At 38.3% G+C, this 21670-nt stretch overlaps 1 protein-coding gene across 7 annotated transcripts in view; it reads right to left on the bottom strand.

Moving 5' to 3' along the window:
- The window catches only part of CycK (cyclin K), a 39630-nt gene extending 19097 nt beyond the window's left edge, over positions 1 to 20533 (bottom strand). Inside the window, exons 1-9 of one of the 7 annotated variants that reach the window (XM_072296355.1) lie at positions 20219 to 20533; positions 18491 to 18594; positions 15590 to 15663; positions 13218 to 13430; positions 12136 to 12239; positions 10535 to 10631; positions 3564 to 3795; positions 1822 to 1953; positions 984 to 1089 (exon numbers count right to left, since the gene is read on the bottom strand). In XM_072296355.1, the coding sequence (XP_072152456.1) occupies positions 984 to 1089; positions 1822 to 1953; positions 3564 to 3782 (457 nt within the window). In that variant the 5' untranslated portion in view covers positions 3783 to 3795; positions 10535 to 10631; positions 12136 to 12239; ... (2 more) ...; positions 18491 to 18594; positions 20219 to 20533. Of the gene's footprint in view, positions 1 to 983; positions 1090 to 1821; positions 1954 to 3563; positions 3796 to 10534; positions 10632 to 12135; positions 12240 to 13217; positions 13431 to 15589; positions 15688 to 18490; positions 18595 to 19934; positions 19955 to 20218 lie in introns of those variants that run through there. The other 6 variants (XM_072296349.1, XM_072296351.1, XM_072296350.1 and 3 more) reach the window with 6 other exon arrangements.
- Positions 20534 to 21670: the final 1137 nt, after the last annotated feature.

The raw sequence follows: 21670 nt of genomic DNA, 5'->3' as shown, positions 1-21670 counted from the left end.
ACACGGGCGGTCTGGGACACTCTGTATTTTTTTTAAAAAGGTGCATTTTTATACCCATGACAGATGTAACATCTCTTTTACCAGTCTGTTCATTTTCACAAATAATTTGTGCCTTTTATTATTAAGTTGTATTTGAAAGATAGACACTCAGCTCTACCATCATCTCAGATAATAAAGTGAAATTTATGTACCATTATGACATATATCTTTCCCGCTTCATGCAGTTACCTTTCAATTCAATTACTTCATGAACTGCGAGAGTTACAGCCTATTTTAGATCCAAAGTTCTATGGGCGTAACGTCCGCAACAAAACCTTGTAAAGTAAGCAGCACCATAAAAATGGCAAAATCTCAACAAAATCATTTGAACTATGTATGAAATGGATACTTGATCAAAAAGTAGATTCAATGAGACGTTACCAGGGCCAACCAGAATATAGGTGAAGTAAATGGTCTCTACAAAAATTAAAGTCAAAGTATGGATGGTCCTCAAAAATGGGAGGTCTCTTTTGTAACATACACAACGGCCTTCTTAGATCTGTATCTTGCTTTGTATACAATAATTTTAGGGGGGAAATTACAGCATGATAGAGAGTCAGGTACATTACTCAGTCTTTGAAAACTTTTGAATTTTTTGGGCTGAGCAGACCAACTTATAGCAGTTTAAGGCATGAAACGTAATGTCTGCAACAAAAATAATCCCTATAAACAGAAACTCACCTTTATTTAACATCATTTTTAGCACTAATGTTACCTTTTTTTCTCTTCTTCCCAAAATTAAAATGTGAAAAGAAAATGTGATATTCTTTTTTTTCTGTTTTTCAGCAAAATCTCACGCCTCAGGTTTTGTATTATTTCCTTAAGAAAATCATGCTGACTACCTTCAGACCTAGGACATCTTGTCCTCTGATATTGTAACAGAGTTACCCTTACAGCAAATGATACATAGAATATATACAAATATGTAATGGTTACATCCTTACCTTTTAAACACTTGGCATACTTCAACAAAAAACTGTATGGATGTTCTATTTGGAGGTCAAATTTAATCGTTTGGAGAAGAATTCTTTCGAGTGTCATTACTTCTTCCTAAAAATATTTTTTAAAAAATGCTTAATTCGAATTTTTAAATTCTCATAAAGACAAAGCGGCAAAATATCTTCCACAAATATTCGAATTATAATGATATTCTGGTTATTTACTTACCCACAAATTGTCTAAAAATTGTCATAGTGTCAAAAAAAATTATGATCATACTACGATTTCTTTGACCAAAATGCGAAAAAGTCCTGGGTTGTCAGGAGTTGTTAGGAACAAAATATCATGACATTGCCAATTTTGCTTTTGGAATTTTCTCCAATAATTCATAACATTCCCAATTCTTTACACACAAAAGTTGGGTCTCGGCCCAATAGATGTGCACACCATATGAGCCTTCTTCCACCAATGCGGCCCTGAGTGGTCAAGATCACCCTGTATATAATGGAACAATTGCAGGTTGAAAATAGAATAATATAAGATTGATACAGATTTAATATGAAGGGGTGTTTGGACTTTGATAACATCTCCTAACAAGAGCATCTTCTCACACCATAAATATTGAGTATCAGGCATATTTAAGTGGACATTCTTACCAGCAACATTCATAATGGGACTTACACAATAAGACAAATTAAACTGATATTTCCACCGGGTAATTTCTGGAAATAGCTATGAAACTGTGTTTTAAAATGACCCTATTCCACTACACTAACCATCCTCCAGTTTTGTCTGATCAAAAATTAAGTATTCAATAAATTAAACTGAAAGAAGGGCACTTACTTTAGGATCATCACCAAATGTCTGAAATTTGTTTTTACTAAGCAGCTCGCTAGCTATTTTAATGATGTCTTTGCACTTCTTGGGAGTTTCTTCAACTTTACCAGCTAGAAATAAACAGCAACATGCTGTAACCTAAAAATCATTCACATTATTAGCCCTAGTCCTTCCAACACATTTTTTTCTTTGAAACTTCTCAAGCTAGGCCTCCCAGTTCAGTATTCGAATAGTTCTTATTTCTAATAATTTTAAGATTATTCCTAAGAAATCTAGGATCATCAGAATATATATATATGACCCTTACTAGAACTTGACTTTTGAGTCTTACGGTCCAAAACTGTAGCATCACAAGAGCAGAGTAACGACCCTCTCCATTTCTTTACTAACAGAAAGATATGGAAGGCTGATTTCTAATAATGCCCATCAAAGACTTCATTCCTATATTGTGACGCATCACCAGTAGACGCATTTAGTGGTGACGTCACGGAGCGATATTGTTGGTTCGATATCTCGAAAGTCGAAATGTGCCCCAACAAACAAACATAACCTTCAAAATGAACAATTGATGAAAGAATGCTAAAACTAGCCCAAAACTGAAACATTAATCCATGAGACCATAAAATTATGAAAGCTAGTTATTTTCTAAAACGTTTGAGACCACATACACACGGATTGATAATATAATAAGCTCGTGACATAGTACTTAGTCTTCGGACGAACGTTGAGTTCGTTTGTTGGGGCACATTTCGACTTTCGAGATATTGAAATTAAATCAAGATGTGACGTCACACTAAATGCGTCTATACTTGAAGACTTCTTCTGTGGGGGGATGTATGACAGTTTCAATGCTGCTAAAATAGTGTAACATAGTTCTTTCATTACATGTAAAGCATTCGAATGGTTTGCCATGAATTCTTCTCTGAGCTGCTTCGAATTTTTAACATTATTATGTCGAAGTAAGTTGACTGTGAATGTTAAGAAAAATTGCACAATCTTTGCAACATTGCATTTGCAAGCCTCATGCGGTCTTTATCGAGGAAGTTCTCATTTATGCCATTATTACTTGAGTGCGCTCTTATTTCATTAAGTATTTAAACTGCCAATGAAAACATTAGAATAGGTAACTCAAAATACCATAGTAAACACAATGAAGTTAAGACACCAAACAATAAATTCATTACCTCAGGAGAGGAAATTCAAAACCCTTAAATGCCAGCAGGTGTTTTAAAAATTGTGCAATTGTTCCTCTGAAAAAAAAGAAGTCTGATTGCCTGAGAATAACAATTCTTGTCATGAAAATAAGACCAAAATTTGGAGCAAATTTCTCAATAAAATGTCGTCAAAGCAGAGGTTCTTTTACAGTAAAGAGACCCCATGCACAATCTTCGCAACATTTGATGGCGCTTGAGAGATTTTGAATTTCCATTCTTCATACATATAGTCCATACCTATGTATACCTCAAAACTATCCGCTGAATAACCCTTTACCGAACCCATGACTCGCAGTTTTCATTTGCTTTTTTTTTTCAGGTAACAATGATTTGATGGGCAGCTTTTAATTCACTGATGATTCATAAAGCTCAAAAAGAGGCAATAAAGATTTTTCCTGTGATGAAATGTTACATTTAAATTCATGATTATGAAATCGGACTTTCAGAAAAATTATGATGCTAAACAACTAAAGAGAAGAAAAAAATAATCTTGATTTCAAAGCGCAAAAGGAGGGAAGGAAGCTAGGTACTTACATATCTTGGAAATGTTTTGAAGGAATGATACATATAAAAACGATGAAAGTACACGACGCCAGTAGCCATCGTATTATATCCTAAGTCCATTTTTGTTCCTGTGTCGATGATGAACCTGGCTCCTTCTTTCCTATACCGACTTTCTGTTTCAAAGTCAATGCCATCATGGAACGAAGGAGTATCTTTTAGCTCCTTTTTTTCATAATACCAGTAAGGCATACTGCTGAGAAAACTGTTAACAAAGAGGGGGAAACAAATGGAAACATGAATTGAAGCAGCATATGCAAAAAGAGCCCTCATGCTAAAATGACGTTCCAAGAAAAATCCAAGAAAATAAAATGGAAAAATTGAAGAGAAAGGGTAAGAAAAATGTGTGGCTTCATTTTCTCAATGAAAGTGGATTCAGGTCATAACTTTAGTAAGATTTTTAATCTACTTCTTTCATTTCATAGGAACCACTTTTCTGCCTGAGGAAGTGAAGGGAATGCTTCGATTAGTTTCCAACGAAGTTAAAATTTGACTGACAGCTAGTATGATCATGATTAGGCACCTACATGATGTTCAATATTCTTATGAGTTATCTTAACTCTCCGGTGAGTAATTAGAGCTGACTGATAAGAAGTTATTTAGAAACTTTGTCTCCAAAACCGGATGAGAATGCACCATGCCACTCGGCCACCGCTCTGCGATAACATAGGGGCAGAATAAACTTGATTTAAGAGCTTGAACAATAGGGTGTCCCAAAAGACAGTCTACCCTCAAAAAGTTGCGCTTTCTCGACAAGTGAATGTTCCATTTAGTTAAAAAAACTGCTTTGCCCAAGTTTCAGACTTCTAGGTGAAGTTTAAGTGCTGCTGCATCGCATATTTTTGAAATGTACGGTTACGAAGGTAGACGAATTTCATCGATTTGATGATTTTTTTAGAGATGAAGCAGTTAGGATAGACCTCTAAAAATTTGAGATTGCAGCCTCCTAGTAGACTACTTTTGATATAAATTAAACATTTGCGCCTGCGAGAAGCGCAAGTATTTTTTTAAAATTCGGAAACTTGACCGAAAGCGCTCTTCAGGCACAAATGGGATACAAATCAGCGAGTAACTAATTTTTAAAAGTTTGAAGGAATATTGCTATTGTGATGTGGAGGTGGTGGCACAAACAACTACACGAATATGATGGAAATATGAGTATATTGTTGGAAATACAAAAGACGGAAAAATGCACAAACGGGCGGCCGGCGTGGCCCAGGGCTAAATGGATAATCCTGATTAATGATCATAGCCAATCAGGAGAAAGCGGTGGCTGGCGCCATGACAGATGACAAGGGCTGCCAACCACACAGCTATCATCATAAAAAGTTAGGGTAGTTTACTTCTATTAGACTACTTTTTATAAAAATTACTCATTTAAGCGTACAGGCCGCGGAAGTATTTTTAAAAATTCGGAAACTTGACCGAAAGCGCTGTTTCGGAAAAAATTGATTATTTTTTAAATTTCGGAGAAATATTGGTGGCATCGTATGGAACGAAGGTAGTCGACTTCTATTAGTATAGTTTTGACCAAAAATAATAGTTTCGGTTCCAGGAATGGAAAATTTTGGAAAGCTCTGAACTTCCTAAAAAACACAAAATGTGGCTTTAACATCCGTAGAATACTTTCTTTTGCAATCTGCAAAGGATGCGGAAAAAAGTTTGCTTCTCTCATCATTCGATGTAAGAAACAAGAACAGGATAAAATTGTGTTGATAGAGTAAAGAGGAGAAAAAACAAGAAGTAGAAAGATAACATTGAAGTAGGGAGAATGCGATTATGAAGTACCGTTTCCTTACACATCCCATCGCAGGTATGTCTTTTCTGATTTAGGGGAAAGTCGCTTTAGAATTTTATCATCTTCCTGAACTTCTTTCCTGTCCCCTAACCCATATTGGTTGTGCTGGATGCATTGTCTGAGGTCCGAAAAAAAACGACACAAGGTAGTTTATTTGTCGAGGTTATATTGGCTCAGATTCGTGTATGGTGTTTTTAGTCAGATAGTAAACTTCAACAATTATAAACAGTGCTATGAGTAGTGTTCGAAACTCATCTTGGAGTTTCAAGAGCCATGTGGCTCATCAAGCTCGATTGTTACGGGCCATTGAAGATTTTTTAGGGGCCAAATTGACGTTTTGCCTAAAAATCACGGCGCACTCAATAAAAAGTTAAACGCAAGATGTTTTAGTAACAGAACAAGTAGCTGAACTTGGGAGAAATTTCGAAAAATTACCAACAGAAAAATTAGGATTTTTTTCTGGGGGGAGGGCAATTTTTAGGGGTCACGATAGCGCAGAGCCTTTTATTTATAGGCGCCATGACCGATTTCTTAGGCGCATTTGGCGCGTTGGCGCCTGTGAGTTTTGAACACTGGATAATAGGAATGGAGAGATGAAGATGTAGCAAACACGAAAATGCTTATCACTCCATACAGGGTGATCCAAAATTCCCTTCCACCCCCTCTAACTTTTTACCTAATTGAGGTAAAGATTTGAAACTTGGGGGATATTCCTAGGTCTAAGGGAGCTACTTTTTGGCCCCCCTAAAATTTTCAGGGGGGGGCCCCCAACTTTTAATTTTCAAATGGGAAGACCCCCTTTGTGATAGTTCGTTCGAAAGAGCATAAAAAAAGAAAACTTTTCGCGCAAACCCGAAGTCAATATCTCAATCCGTTTCAAAATGGCGGCCGGTTAAAGTTCAAAACGGCTGAAAATTCACACCGGTTATTTGTCGATGGATTTGCGCGAAAATCGGTGTGTAGGGGTATTTTGACACGAGTAAAACGAATTTGACGTTAGATTTTCAAAACAATCAAAATTTTTAAAATGGCCGCCGGTTAAAGTTTAAAATGGCCGAAAATTTTCACCTCGGTTTTTTCCTGATGGATTTTCCTCAAACTTGGAATTTGAGAGTATTTTGGCATGAGATAAACAAATTTGAACTTAGATTTATGAAAAAATCAATTTTTGGTCATTTTGAACTTTAACCGGCGGCCATTTTGGAAATTTCGGTTTTTTTGAAAAACTAACGTCAAATTCGTTTTTCTCGTGTCAAAATACCCCTACGTACCGATTTTCGCGCAAATCCATCAACAAATAACCGGTGTGAATTTTCGGCCATTTTGAACTTTAACCGGCCGCCATTTTGAAACGGTTTGAGATATTGACTTCGGGTTTGGGCGAAAAGTTTTTTTTTTATGCTCTTTCCAACGAGCTATCACAAAGGGGGTCTTCCCATTTGAAAATTTAAAGTGGGGGGCCCCCTGAAAATTTTAGGGGGGCCAAAAAGTAGCTCCCTTTGACCTAGGAATATCCCCCAAGTTTCAAATCTTTACCTCAATTAGGTAAAAAGTTAGGGGGGGGTGGAAGGGACTTTTGGATCACCCTGTATAATAAAGTTAATGGACTTTACCATGATCGAAAACCTGAAGCAAGGTGAGGTCAAGTAACCGGGCAAGACTTCGGAGAAAAATGTCAAAATTTCAACTTCATAATTTTTATCCTAACATTATATTGACAGTACAGCTACTTTTATTTTATTTTTAATAAGTATAACACCTAGCCTAAATGTAGGATGAGTCAAAAGTCGGACTTCATCTCTCAATTTTTCCCACAAATTTTCACAAATCTGGTTTTTTGACCCTGTTACCCAGCATCGTGGGGTAACTGGACTAAACCCCCCCTCCTCTTAATTTTTGAGGAGGAAATTATTTTGAATTCTCATTGGCCGGAAGGTGATGTCTTTTTCATGAAGGTTTGAGAAAATGTCATTTAAATGTATGTGAAAATGTTGAAGTGGTCAAAAATGATGTCGTAACAGTTAGGGGCAAAAAAACCCTCAAATCTGAGAATTGAATTACAGTCAACAAAAATTGTTTCCTTCTAGATAAATGCTTAGAACTTTCAGTATTACTACTTATCAAGAAATAATATATTTCAGGACACTTTTTGGCCAGTTTCAGTACAATATAGGATGATAAATTTTTAAAAAATAAGTAAAAAAGCCTAAGCCGCAAGGCTATTTGTGGTAGAATGAAGCGCCAAAAATTTCCAGCCACTTCCTTACTAAGTTCATTCTACAGGGTGTAACAATAGTCCGTCCCACCCCTGCTAACTTTTGAATGAATTAGTAATGAAACTGTGGGAATGTTCCTATCTCAAAGAGGACCATCTTTTGAGGGGGTCATCATTTTGGTCCCCCTTAGGTGGGGGGCCCCCAACTTTTTTTTTAAATGGTGACCCCTATCTTGTGATACCTCATTCGAAGAGCATAAAAAACTAAGAATTTTGGCGCAAACCACGATCAATACCTTAATTTTTGACCGAGTTATGATAGGTCAAAGGTCAAAGGTCAAATTTGACCTATTTTCAAAAAATCCTAACTCCAGTTCAAAATTATCGTAAAGAAAAAAATAAAACGGGAAAATTTACCAAATTGTGTTTGCTTTTAAGTAAAAATTGCAAAAATCATCTCGAACTAATTTTAAGGGGGGGTTTGGACCCCTAAATACGTCAATTCAATGGTCATTCAATTTTCCCGCGAAATGAGCCAATTTCCCCTAGATTTGCCTCCACATTATCTCAGTAGGGTCAAAATCAGTTCAAAATTACGTTGGCAAGTCCCCAAATTTCGGGAAAAGTTCAAAAAAACTAAATTTCAACACTCAAAAATCACCTTAAATTTCGTTCTTTGAACTTTTCCCGAAATTTGGGGACTTGCCAGCGTAACTTTGAACTAATTTTGACCCTACTGAGATAATGTGGATGCAAATCAAGGGGAAATTGGCTTATTTCGCGGGAAAATTGAATGACCTTTGAATTGACGTGTTTGGGGGTCCAAACACCCCTTTAAAATTAGTTCGAAGTGATTTTTGTAATTTTTACTTAGAAGCGAACAAAATTTGGTAAATTTTTCCATTTTATTTTTTTCCCAACATTAATTATTTGTTCGTTTCGGTGACTTGAAACGAGTTTACAACAAGAAATATGCAAAAATCAAGGAAAAAAGTTTAAATCAAATTTCCGTTTGCCGCCATGGATTCCCGCTCTTATTTACACACTCACACAAATGCAGAGCGCCAAGGCTGCATCACTTCTCCCCCGTGTTAGTAGATACGAGTGCTCTGTCTTTATGTCTTTGGGTATGGCCCAGTTACCCCTCCGCCCCAACCCGTTACCCGACTTCACCTAAATTCACGGAATAATAAGCGATATTGCCTAAGTAGAATCAGTGCGTATCGCACTCTGCATGTAAGTATCGGTATCTAAAACTTCTGTCTCCGAGAACAAAATCTGCTTTCATGTTATCTTTCTACTTCTTGTTTTTCTCCTCTTTGCTCTATCAACACTATTTTATCCTGTTCTTGTTTATTACATCGAATGATGAGAGAAGCCAACTTTTTTCCGCATCCTTTGCAGATTGCAAAACAAAATATTCTACGGACGTTAAAGCCAGATTTTGTGTTTCTCAGGAAGTTCAGAGATTTTCAAAAGTTTCCATTTCTGGAACTGAAACTATTATTTTTGGTCAAAACTATACTATTAGAAGTCGACTACCTTTGGTCCATACGATGCCGGCAATATTTCTCCGAAACAGCGTTTTCGGTCAAGTTTCCGAATTTTTAAAAAATACTTGCGCGTCTCACAAGCCCAAAAGTTTAATTCATGTCAAAAGTAGTCTACTAGGAGGCTACAATCTCAAATTTTTAGAGCTCTACCCTGACTGCTTCATCTCTAAAAAAAATCATTAAATCGATGAAATTCGTCTACCTTTACATTTCAAAAATATGCGATGCAGCAGCACTTAAACTTCACCTAGAAGTCTGAAACTTGGCCAAAGCTGCTTTTTAAACTAAATGGAACACTTTCTTGTCCAGAGAGCGCAACTTGTTTAGGGTAGACTGTTCTTAGGGACACCCTGTTGAACAGTTTCGTGCGGAGAATTAGCAGTTTTTAGAAATTCACTGTGGCTCTCTAAAGGCTCTGCTGCGGGAACAGTTGGACGTATTTTAGTTCTCTAGGAATCACATTTTCCTAAATAAATATTAAAATCAGGGGCAGACACGTGGGCCTCCCCCTGATAATGGGAAAGGAGGTGTGTAATTGGTCAAGCAGACGACCGAATCTTAGCCCTATGTGAGATAAGATATGGTAAGCCAGGAGGGAAGGTCTACAGAGGTGCCGTCAGATAAGTTGACACTTGTTTGCTTTCTATTTGCAGGCGTTTTTGTGTCACGGCTATCCACATGAAAACATTCGACTCCTGCAGAAGCAGAAGCTTGGATAGATTTTTTTAATACTTTCAAACCTTGTGACACTTTAATTTTTAGCTTCACAGAAATCACAAATCACGACTGATAAGTGGTATTTTTACGATACAATCATCAGACAGATGTTCTTAAGGTGAACAGTGGTGCAAGACTCTTAGCGAAGAGGCGCAAATTCCTTGTCTGCACCTGCAAATCGAAAGTAAGTAAGTGTCAACTTATCTCACCACACTTACAGCCGGTCGATTACTCTGTCCAATGTAGGGTTTGTGACGCCAAGGCGGATTGTCCAATGGACATAGCTGACCAATCATGGAGCTCCATTCCATTTATGTCTCGTTTGAAGAATTCAGGCACATTGTTCCAACAATCAGCCTACACCTGGATTTTAGGATTACTGTACAATGTCCTTAATTGACAAAAGCTGGTGCTAAGGGAGGGATTTAGCTCTCAGGGTCATTTGACGAAGGTTCAACAGACTAGAACCTTTTTCAGATGACTTGTCCTTCCTCTCTAAATACAGAATAGGCATCCGTGGTCGGCGCATTCCGTAAAACAGGACAAATTGACAGTCGAACAGGCTGTGACTGCTGCCGCAATGCTCGGCAAACTTTATGGCAAAGGCAAAGCGTCCTCAGGTTGTTAGAAAATGGATTGATGCTGCTGGATCTTAACTTACCTTCTCAACTGCGTTCGATTGTCAAAGCTTTATGACTAATGACTCAATATATCATAAGCCATCAGCTGGGTTGTTGCACACACTCATGATGAAGACACTGTTTCCGAACAAATGACAAGATCTTGAATTATCGGTCAATTGCAAGGCATTTGTGTGACTTACTTGTTGGTCAGGATCCTATCATTTCTTTATACCGGTCTCAGTAAATATATAATATTCGGGGCAAAGTTCGAAAAATATTATGCAACTATGAGCTTCGTGATTCGCAAACATAGGATAATAACAAGGCGGATAAAGAATGGTGGACGCATTTCGTACCCTCTGGACGTCACACAGTATCGGGTACATCAGGTACATGGGCTGGCCGAGGCCAGGGGGGCCGACTCATCCCGTTGACGTATTCCCTTTTCCCCTCGTGCCCACTTCAGCTGATAACGGATACAGAAAGGTCAAAAGCTCCTTCCACCTAAAGAATGATCTATCATTAGTGCAAAATTACTTTTATTTCTGTCGAAAATAGGAAAATAAAAATAAATTAAATGCTAATAAACGATAAGACGCTGGCGTACATTATTTTTTCGCACCCCCCCCCCCACCTCTATGATTTAATATTTAATAGCCAAATCAAGCCTTTTTTACCGCCAAATACACTCAAGAGCTGTAGAAAATATTCAAAGGCTCTAGAACGCAACTAGCCAACCAGCACTTGAAACTCGCATTTACTACTGAATATCTCTCTCTCACCTCTCTTCAGCCTCATTTAGTGTGTGTGGGGGGGGGGGGGGGAGAGTCGGGTGCAAAAAAATAATCTATGCCAGCTTTTTATCGTTTATTAGCATTTAATTTAATATTATTTTCCTATTTTCGACAGAAATAAAAGTAATTTTGCACTAATGATTGATCATTCTTTAGGTGGAAGGAGCTTTGGGCCTTTCTTCATCCGTCATCAGCTGAAAAGGTCACGAGGGGAAAAGGTAGGAAGGGGTGGCACGCAAGTATACACTCCACGCGCTTTGAAAATAGCGCGCCCCGCCAACTTCGAACGGTCATAACTTTTGAACTGTTTGTTTCCCCAAGTTGAACTGTTGCTCGTTTTAAAGCTTGAATTAAGGGCTTTCATTTAAATTGGTTTTCGATGAAAGGTCTTGTAGAGAGCTTTCATTTGAGCCCAAGATCAAATTGATCTATGGTTTCGTTAAAAAATTATGGCGGTCTGTGCGTGTATAAACAAGCGATGATTTCACATTGACATTTTCATTTTAACACACATCAGTGGAGAATGAGAGAAGATTGCGATTTGACTACCGCAGTACATCGCCGTTGTTAGTTTCCTGCCATTTGGCTGTGTTTGAAATGTCTTCTTGTTTTTGGATTTTTCACAAGCGGATTTCTCCGCGATTTCGGCTCCATAAAAATGCGGAAAAATCACCACATTATCTACTCACCTAGTACGTTCGGGATAACAAATAAAATAAACACAGTGTAGTGACCCATTACCTCTAGTTGGTGAGACATTTTCTCATTGGGGTTAATACCATTAGGAGGCCGAGCCATGTCGTACGCCAAAAAATTAAAATAAATTGGTTAAAACTTGTGCTTACCTTCTGTTAGTAGTTTGGACGATTTACTGTTTTAATTATTGCTAAGTATTTCCCTTCAGTTTGTAGTTTGGACGATTTACTTTGTAGTTCTTGCTAAGTATTTCCTGTAAACAATAAGCAGACTTGGTAAGAATACATTAAGGGAGGAAGTGATGGTTCAAAAGTGTCAGTGGCAATCAGATCCGTGCTATTACAAATCACTTTCTAATGATCAGACGATGCCATAACTACAATTGTTTACGCCTTTCAGACTTGGCCCCTGTTAGGTTTCGTCGAAAAATACGCCCTGATACCTAGTTTTACTAAAATCGATGCGATAGGAGCCGAGATAGCATTTTAGGCCACATCCGTTATCTACGATTTACATATTTCGAAAATAGGACTGAAAATTCGAAAGTTTTACAAAAATCTATGCAATGGGAGCCGAGATACGGGGTGCAGGATTAATAATTTAAACGATTCATCTGTTCTTCTCTTCTCTCCGTCCATTGACAGAGATACAACATTTTTCGGACTCACTGACGCGACCGGCTCGATGCGTAAACAAGTGTGGATTACCTCTAAGGTAAAAAAAAAAAAAAAAAAAAAAAAACCGAGAATAACACCCACATCAAAACATGGTTTTATAGCAACACTTAATTCAAATTTTTCCATCCAATTGCATTTCCATTTTAATCCAAATCATATGGTAAGCTTACAATAAAAGCAACCATGATTTAGATGTAGCGTAGTTAATCGAAAGAGTCTGACTTGTACCTATGTGGTAAAATGGGTCCACTGGTAAAACTGAAGCTGGCGTCAGGGATAAAAAGGCACCGTTTCACTGAGAGCATCGAGCCGGTCGCGTCAGTGAGTCCAAAAAATGTTGTATCTCGGTCAATGGACGGAAGGAGAGAAGAGAAGAGAAGAACAAATGAATCGTTTAAATTATTAAAATGCGTAAAATTCTGGAGTAATCCCTTTTGGAAATGAACGCGGTACAGGCTCTCGCTATCTCCTTGATGAAAGGGTTTCTGCAAACGCAAGAGTCATGCTTGTTGCATCCTGTATAAATGAAGGAAAAAGTAAATGCTCCTACTTACTGTTCCACCTCATACGCTTTGCTCATGAATTCATCGCCCTTTTCTTTAGCGTTTGCTATCGCTTCTGCAATGTTTTTCGCACTAAGTTCGTAGGTAGCTGCCAGAGAATAGTAAAATCTTGCTGATTCTTTTAATACTTCATGGAGAGGTGCTCGTGGGATTGAGAGGATGTTTGGGAAGGCTCTAGTAGTGATTGCGGATGCCTGGTTTTTTCTACGTGCATTTAAAAACATACTTGATGAGAAAATATTGAAAGACGAAAGGGTGCTTGAGTAGGGATCCTCGCTTTTCAAAAAAAAGCTTCTAACTGCTCTTATGAGCCCTGTGGTACCTCCTTTCACAGTTGAAACAAGCTGGATCAGGTACCATAAATTTTAAAAATTAATATTTGTGTGTAGTTCCCTTCTCAGGCTGATTTTTAGTATAAATTTTAAGGAGCGTTAGCTACCCCGTCAAGCCTATAAGATCCGAGATGGGTAACCAGACTCTATATTTACATGCATTTACCTGGTTTCGGTCTCATACGTGGTTTTGCAGCATTCCCATTACGATATCTCCCCAAAAACTTATCGAATCCAAAATCCTTGCCACTCCCGATCGCAGCATAGATTCCCTCATATAATTGCAAAATTTCGTGACAATTCATCAACAATTTATTTCATAATTGGTAATCCATTGCCATTTAAAAATGACAGGGGTTTATGATACTTCACGCAAAGCATATCAGGTGCTTGCATTCCTTGTTTTTTGAATAACATACTGTTGGAAGAAAATCAGATGGGTTATCACCTAGAGAATTAACGGAAACCTATTTAATTTAAATACTTTTGGGGGGTTTTTCAAGACAGCACCTTCTCGTAAGAAACACACCCAATGATGTTTCCTCACATTAGTGACTCAGGCAACTAAACTTGCTTCAAAGGCAAGCTGGATGCGTCAGAGACTTATCAAAGGGGACTACCAGCAGAATTATTTACCACTTCGCTTGTTGTAGTTCAAGGGCGCACGTGCACTTAAAAAATCTTAACCTCAAATGATATTAGACATTTTAGTCCAAGAGGTCGCTCGAAGAGTTTCAACCGGAAAGATCTAAAAATGCCACCATTTTTTTTCGATGTCTATTTTATTGATGATTGAAGATCAGTCGGTCTGGCAGGTCATATTGGTGATGTTCAATGGCCATAAGACTTCAAATTTCAAAAAAATTTGACATAATTTAACTGGAGCAATCTATGCATGAAATTTTACCACCATGTAGAATTTTATGCCCATAACGCAAATGAATTGGTCTGGCAGTCGAAATCGGTGACAAAATGGCCGCCAGGCCAATTTAAAATTGGAACCAATCTCCAAAACAGCCTTCCAATTCTGAAATACTAGATTTTCCGTAAATTCAGGCAATAAAATATGGCAACACCGGCTTTTTTGGGTGGGCCTTGAATAAAACAAGGTCTTGGAGGAAGGTTTGGACCATCCGCGGCCATTTTCTGCCAAAAAAGTTCAATTCTGGGGTAAGATGATTCACCTTTTTTAGGCCATTTTAAATATTGATGAAAAACAGGAACATTCTAAAAAAAATTTTATAACTATGAGACATCGACTAGCTATGAGACTATTGACATAGAGGAAAATTGGCGAAAGAGGCTCTTTTAAAACCATAATGAACATACTTGAGGGACTTTTGGTTCCTCCAAAGGAATCGTCATGAAATAGCGCGTCGGATGCCAAAAATTCTGCATTTTTCGCAAAAATTGGCCTTCAGACTTATGTTTAGGCGAATGGTAGACCCCGAAATAGACCGGCACCAAACCATGATGCATTCCATAAAATATAGTCCTTGAATGACCAAAAAATCGCAGAGTTGAGGAATTTAAGGGTGGGCCCAAAAAAGGCCCTTAACGATACCCCTCCTTCGGTTTTTCTTACTCCAGGCACCTTTAGATGCATGCATAGAAATGATGAAATCAGATTCCCCCCCCCCCCCCCCGCCCCCCGATGACAGTAATTCCTCTCTACCCGCAAGGAGAGCGATAAAGTAAAAGTCGTTGTGGAAAAAGTTGTCCGGTAGAATACGCTCCTGCAGTCTGGCGGTTTAAACTTAGATCACCCTGTATGAGGAGCAAATGTGAGAGGCGGGATGAAAGGAATCAAATTACCATAATTTCCTTGCATGCTTCTTAAAACGCAAAGGAAATTTTCTCCTGAAAAATTCAGACACTTCTTTCGGATTGTTGACAAATATAGTGTATAGGGCTAATCTAACCGAGAAATTGGCAATTCCACTGCAACTCAAAATTCTATAGCTATGACAAACCATAAAATTCAACTGGCATTACGTATTGAACGTGTGAACGTATTGAACGAAAATTTACCTGAGACGGATGAGCTTCTTTTTCCTTTTTTTGACTTTTTGGCATCCATTAAGCCCTTTAGAGGGGTACTTAGTCTGGAAAATAAAAAAAAAAATGTAATAGGCAGGTGGCGGAGACCAGGAGGGTTTTTTGGCAGTTAAAAACCTCAGGGAACTCTTGTAGCGTTTAATCAAATTTCACCTAGAAATGAAATACAAGTGGAAATAGAAATAGAGCAGGTGTGGGGAAAAAACATAGTCTTAAATCCATGGATTTGAGCCGTGAGGTAAACTCACCATGAAGTAAGAGAAGTCCGCCAAAAACGGAACTTATAAAATTAGTCAATCCCTGTTTATTGTTGCATTGATGTTCTTTGCAAAAGTGTTCCTTACAATTTCAAAAACCTGCATGCCTTGAAGCAAACAAGTTTAATGGGTCCGTTGTACGCAAGAAATACAGCATACTGAATATTCTTAAATGGATAAATTCGCTCGAAAATCTAGTCAAACTTTCATGCCAAGGCATTTATACCTTACCTATTTTTAACCCACTAAAAAATAAGGAACCAAGACTTGTCATACCGATGATCAGTATTTGAACTTCACCTCTAAACTTTAACTGTTATTGATTCGTTTGACTTCCCTTTCAAAGACATCTCTAAGATTTGGTTAAAAAAAAAAAAAGAAAACACAAGCGGAACAATCTAATTGGAGTTTTTGCAATCCTGAAAATCTGCGTCCCAGGAGGCAATTTTTCCATCTTAGGACAAAGTTAATAGGTTAATAGGCCTTGTATACCAACTGACGTCACAGCCAATGGAAATCGCGATTTCTCACTGCGATTTGGCGACTTTTTATCGAGCTTCTACGAAGCTTTCGACTCGATTTCGGTACTTGCTAATGAGAAAAACGGTTTTTTCGCGAGAAGTTTTGCTTGAAACAGTCGTCAAATCTGAAATCCCAGCTGCATGCAACAACCCCATTCAGCGTGTCATTGTAGCATGTGCTTTTGAAAGTATTCCTAATTTAACACACTAATTTAAGATTTTTGTTCGTGGTGTCCATGAACTGTGGACAGGATGAAGCGTTACCCTTGGGATTCGGGGGGTATATTTCGGCATGAGAAGAACGAATCATTTAGCGATCTTTTAACGAACCGGCCATAACACCGATTTTTTCGCCGCCATTTTTAAAGTATTTAGTACATCGGTAAAAAGCCGTGATATGGATTTCCCGTCATTTTTTTGCCGCCATTATAAGGTTTTTTGAAATTTCCAAAATCCAATGAAAGTACCCCCCAAAAACCCCCGGATACCAAGTCTCATACAAATCTAACGATAAGCAGCCTAAATATCCACTCTTGAATAGAACGAAACAAAGGATCAACTTGATCTTGGGCTCAAATGAAAGCTCTCAACAAGACCTTTCATTTGGTGCATATTAAAATCTGTTTTTGGTAATTTTTTAGTGTGCAAAAATCATTGTTTGATTTTTCAAGCCCAAAAAATTCAGTTTTTCGAATTTTCCTTTAAAAAGCATCATTTCAAAAGGAATCATTACAAAAACCAATTTTAATGAAAGCCCTTGATTCAAGCTTTAAAACGAGCTATGGTTCAACTTGGGGAAACAAACGGTTCAAAAGTTATGACCGTTGAAAGTTAGCGTGGCGCGCTATTTTCGAAGCGCGCGGAGTGTATATTCGCGTGCCACCCCTTCCTACCTTTTCCCCTCGTGCCCACTTCAGCTGATAACGGATACAGAAAGGTCAAAAGCTCCTTCCACCTAAAGAATGATCTATCATTAGTGCAAAATTACTTTTATTTCTGTCGAAAATAGGAAAATAAAAATAAATTAAATGCTAATAAACGATAAGACGCTGGCGTACATTATTTTTTCGCACCCCCCCCCCCCCCACCTCTATGATTTAATATTTAATAGCCAAATCAAGCCTTTTTTACCGCCAAATACACTCAAGAGCTGTAGAAAATATTCAAAGGCTCTAGAACGCAACTAGCCAACCAGCACTTGAAACTCGCATTTACTACTGAATATCTCTCTCTCACCTCTCTTCAGCCTCATTTAGTGTGTGTGTGGGGGGGGGGGGGGGGAGAGTCGGGTGCAAAAAAATAATCTATGCCAGCTTTTTATCGTTTATTAGCATTTAATTTAATATTATTTTCCTATTTTCGGCAGAAATAAAAGTAATTTTGCACTAATGATTGATCATTCTTTAGGTGGAAGGAGCTTTGGGCCTTTCTTCATCCGTCATCAGCTGAAAAGGTCACGAGGGGAAAAGGTAGGAAGGGGTGGCACGCAAGTATACACTCCACGCGCTTTGAAAATAGCGCGCCCCGCCAACTTCGAACGGTCATAACTTTTGAACCGTTTGTTTCCCCAAGTTGAACTGTTGCTCGTTTTAAAGCTTGAATTAAGGGCTTTCATTTAAATTGGTTTTCGATGAAAGGTCTTGTAGAGAGCTTTCATTTGAGCCCAAGATCAAATTGATCTATGGTTTCGTTAAAAAATTATGGCAGTCTGTGCGTGTATAAACAAGCGATGATTTCACATTGACATTTTCATTTTAACACACATCAGTGGAGAATGAGAGAAGATTGCGATTTGACTACCGCAGTACATCGCCGTCGTTAGTTTCCTGCCATTTGGCTGTGTTTGAAATGTCTTCTTGTTTTTGGATTTTTCACAAGCGGATTTCTCCGCGATTTCGGCTCCATAAAAATGCGGAAAAATCACCACATTATCTACTCACCTAGTACGTTCGGGATAACAAATAAAATAAACACAGTGTAGTGACCCATTACCTCTAGTTGGTGAGACATTTCCTCATTGGGGTTAATACCATTAGGAGGCCGAGCCATGTCGTACGCCAAAAAATTAAAATAAATTGGTTAAAACTTGTGCTTACCTTCTGTTTGTAGTTTGGACGATTTACTGTTTTAATTATTGCTAAGTATTTCCCTTCAGTTTGTAGTTTGGACGATTTACTTTGTAGTTCTTGCTAAGTATTTCCTGTAAACAATAAGCAGACTTGGTAAGAATATATTAAGGGAGGAAGTGATGGTTCAAAAGTGTCAGTGGCAATCAGATCCGTGCTATTACAAATCACTTTCTAATGATCAGACGATGCCATAACTACAATTGTTTACGCCTTTCAGACTTGGCCCCTGTTACAAAGCATGCGAGATCCGTGAAAAATCAATGGCTGACCCTTGACAGTTTTTACCATTACAAAATACTAATTGTACTACATATATGCTATATTTACTATATACTATAATTTGAAATAATTCTATCGAAAGCACCTTGAGCGAATAAAGTGAATATTAATCTGACTCAATGAGAGAGTTTAAGCACAAATCATAGGCTACTTGAGACAAAGGGACCAAATTAAACAAAAATAAATTTATCAAAATCAGAAGGTAGAATAGCAATTTGGGCCTCATCCACAATCTTGGATTTGAAAATTGGACTGAAAATTCGAGTTGCTGGTCGAAAAATATCCCCTCGTACTTATCTCAACGAAAATGGATGCAGTAGAAGTCGATAGCATTTTAGGTCACATCCGCCATCTTGGATTTCGGAATTTTGAAAAAGTGACAGAGAATTCGAGTTTTTCGTCGAAAAATACGCCCTGATACCTAGTTTTACTAAAATCGATGCGATAGGAGCCGAGATAGCATTTTAGGCCACATCCGTTATCTACGATTTACATATTTCGAAAATAGGACTGAAAATTCGAAAGTTTTACAAAAATCTATGCAATGGGAGCCGAGATACGGGGTGCAGGATTAATAATTTAAACGATTCATCTGTTCTTCTCTTCTCTCCGTCCATTGACAGAGATACAACATTTTTCGGACTCACTGACGCGACCGGCTCGATGCGTAAACAAGTGTGGATTACCTCTAAGGTAAAAAAAAAAAAAAAAAAAAAAAAAACCGAGAATAACACCCACATCACAACATGGTTTTATAGCAAAACTTAATTCAAATTTTTCCATCCAATTGCATTTCCATTTTAATCCAAATCATATGGTAAGCTTACAATAAAAGCAACCATGATTTAGATGTAGCGTAGTTAATCGAAAGAGTCTGACTTGTACCTATGTGGTAAAATGGGTCCACTGGTAAAACTGAAGCTGGCGTCAGGGATAAAAAGGCACCGTTTCACTGAGAGCATCGAGCCGGTCGCGTCAGTGAGTCCAAAAAATGTTGTATCTCGGTCAATGGACGGAAGGAGAGAAGAGAAGAGAAGAACAAATGAATCGTTTAAATTAGTAAAATGCGTAAAATTCTGGAGTAATCGGTACGGAGAATCACAGCCGATGATGGAGCAGTAACAACCTATACCCGTATATGCTGTTATTTGTGTGGTGTCCTCCATTGTTGAATGGATATCCAGTGACCTTGATCAATAAAAAGCATCGCTACAATAGGGATTCATCATTCACAAAAGATTCAATAATGGACCCGCAGGTAGTGAAATTAACATTGGATAACTCCATATTTCTCGCAACTCCGTGGGTTACACTTCACCCTGAGACAAATCAGTAAATCACATGTTTACGCCATGGGGAGACAATGAGACAAGGCCTACATACACACCCTAAAAGATAATTAATTGTAATACATACCTACTCTGAAGATGAGACTCAGAGAAACTTGAAAAAATTGAACATGAAAATACTCAAGTGGTCGTGCTTTCTGGAAATTCTGGAATTCTGGGCTCAAAGGACAAAACCACTACATATAACAAAACTGAGCTGAAACAATTCCTACTTTGTTAGCATTCCTGGCCATGGTTTTGAGGTTAAATGTTCGTAACTCCCGAAAACACACGGGATCGTAGAGCGGAGGACTTAAAAAGTTGATTTTTTTACTTGAGAAAGTGAATGTATTCCGGGCGTGGAATTTTCAGTTTGAGTATCAAAATTAATGTAACAAAAACGATTTCCACAGCCTCGTCGTGCTCATGCTGGCTATGGAACGCCGTTAGTGTCAAAACCCTTTTCTTGCGCGCGCGGAATTTTTTCTGGCGCGCGGAATTTTTTTTCGGCGCGCGGAAAGAAAAAACCCGTTTTCGATGAAAATCTCTGAATTTCCGGATTCCGCGCCGGTATTCGATATATTTGCGCCGTTTGTGTCAAAACTATTTTTTCCGGCGCGGCGCTCCAAATCTGTTCCGCGCGCGGACTTTTCGATATATCGATTCCTGCTCGCCGCCGGCGCGGCGCTCCGAAATCTGTTCCGCGCGCAGAATTTTCGATATATCGATTCCTGCTCGCCGACTGTTTTTTCCGGCGCTGCACCAGAAAATAATTCCGCGCGCCACTTTTTCGATATATCGATTTTTCTGCGCGCGGAGAATATTATCTCTCTTTTGAACGATTTCCATTATCGATCCTCTGCGTGCCCCTGCCATGGACCAATAGAATAAATAAGGACCCCCAACTCCGGTTAGCGCTGACATCAGCGCTCCCTGGCAGAGGGTGTAGTGAACTAAACCGATGATTGGGTCTTCCTGTTTATATTTCCATGCACCACCTATTTAGGCTTATCACTATCACTCAGTAGTGCTCATAGAAGTTTCTAGATCCTCGTATCCTCGTGGTCGCCCTGCAGTTTTGAAGAGTTTAGTGTGAAAAGTTTCCCATTTTCATTTCAATCTTCGTCAGTCTTCGTGTACATAAACTGGTATTAATGTGAAGTGTTATTTCTAACCGTTTTACACAGCAGCAACTGCTGTTGAGAAAGCCAAAGGAAGTGTGTATGTAGTGTGCAGCAGGAATCAGGATTGTACTTTTAGCCGAAGGCGCCGCTCTGTTAAGTGAAATCTTTTTAGTGAGAAATAGTGTTGTACTGATAAAAATCAACTGAGTGTCACAAAATCAAAGATACTTGACTTCAAGCATTACCTTTAATTTGATTATTAGCAAGTCTCTTTGATTCTGCGTCAGAAGTTGACTGAATCATCTTTGCTCGTGTTTTGATAAGATACTTCAAATCAAAGTCTTTCGCATTGACCTCTGCCGAAGGTATGTATCTATACAATTTCATTAGTTTGCGAAAGTAAAATGTATTAAAGT

The sequence above is a fragment of the Bemisia tabaci genome, chromosome 2 (genome assembly GCF_918797505.1).
Source record: "Bemisia tabaci chromosome 2, PGI_BMITA_v3".
NCBI classification, from domain to species: domain Eukaryota; kingdom Metazoa; phylum Arthropoda; class Insecta; order Hemiptera; family Aleyrodidae; genus Bemisia; species Bemisia tabaci.
Note: the sequence above shows the minus strand (reverse complement) of the source record. Positions and strands in the feature narration are given on the sequence as shown.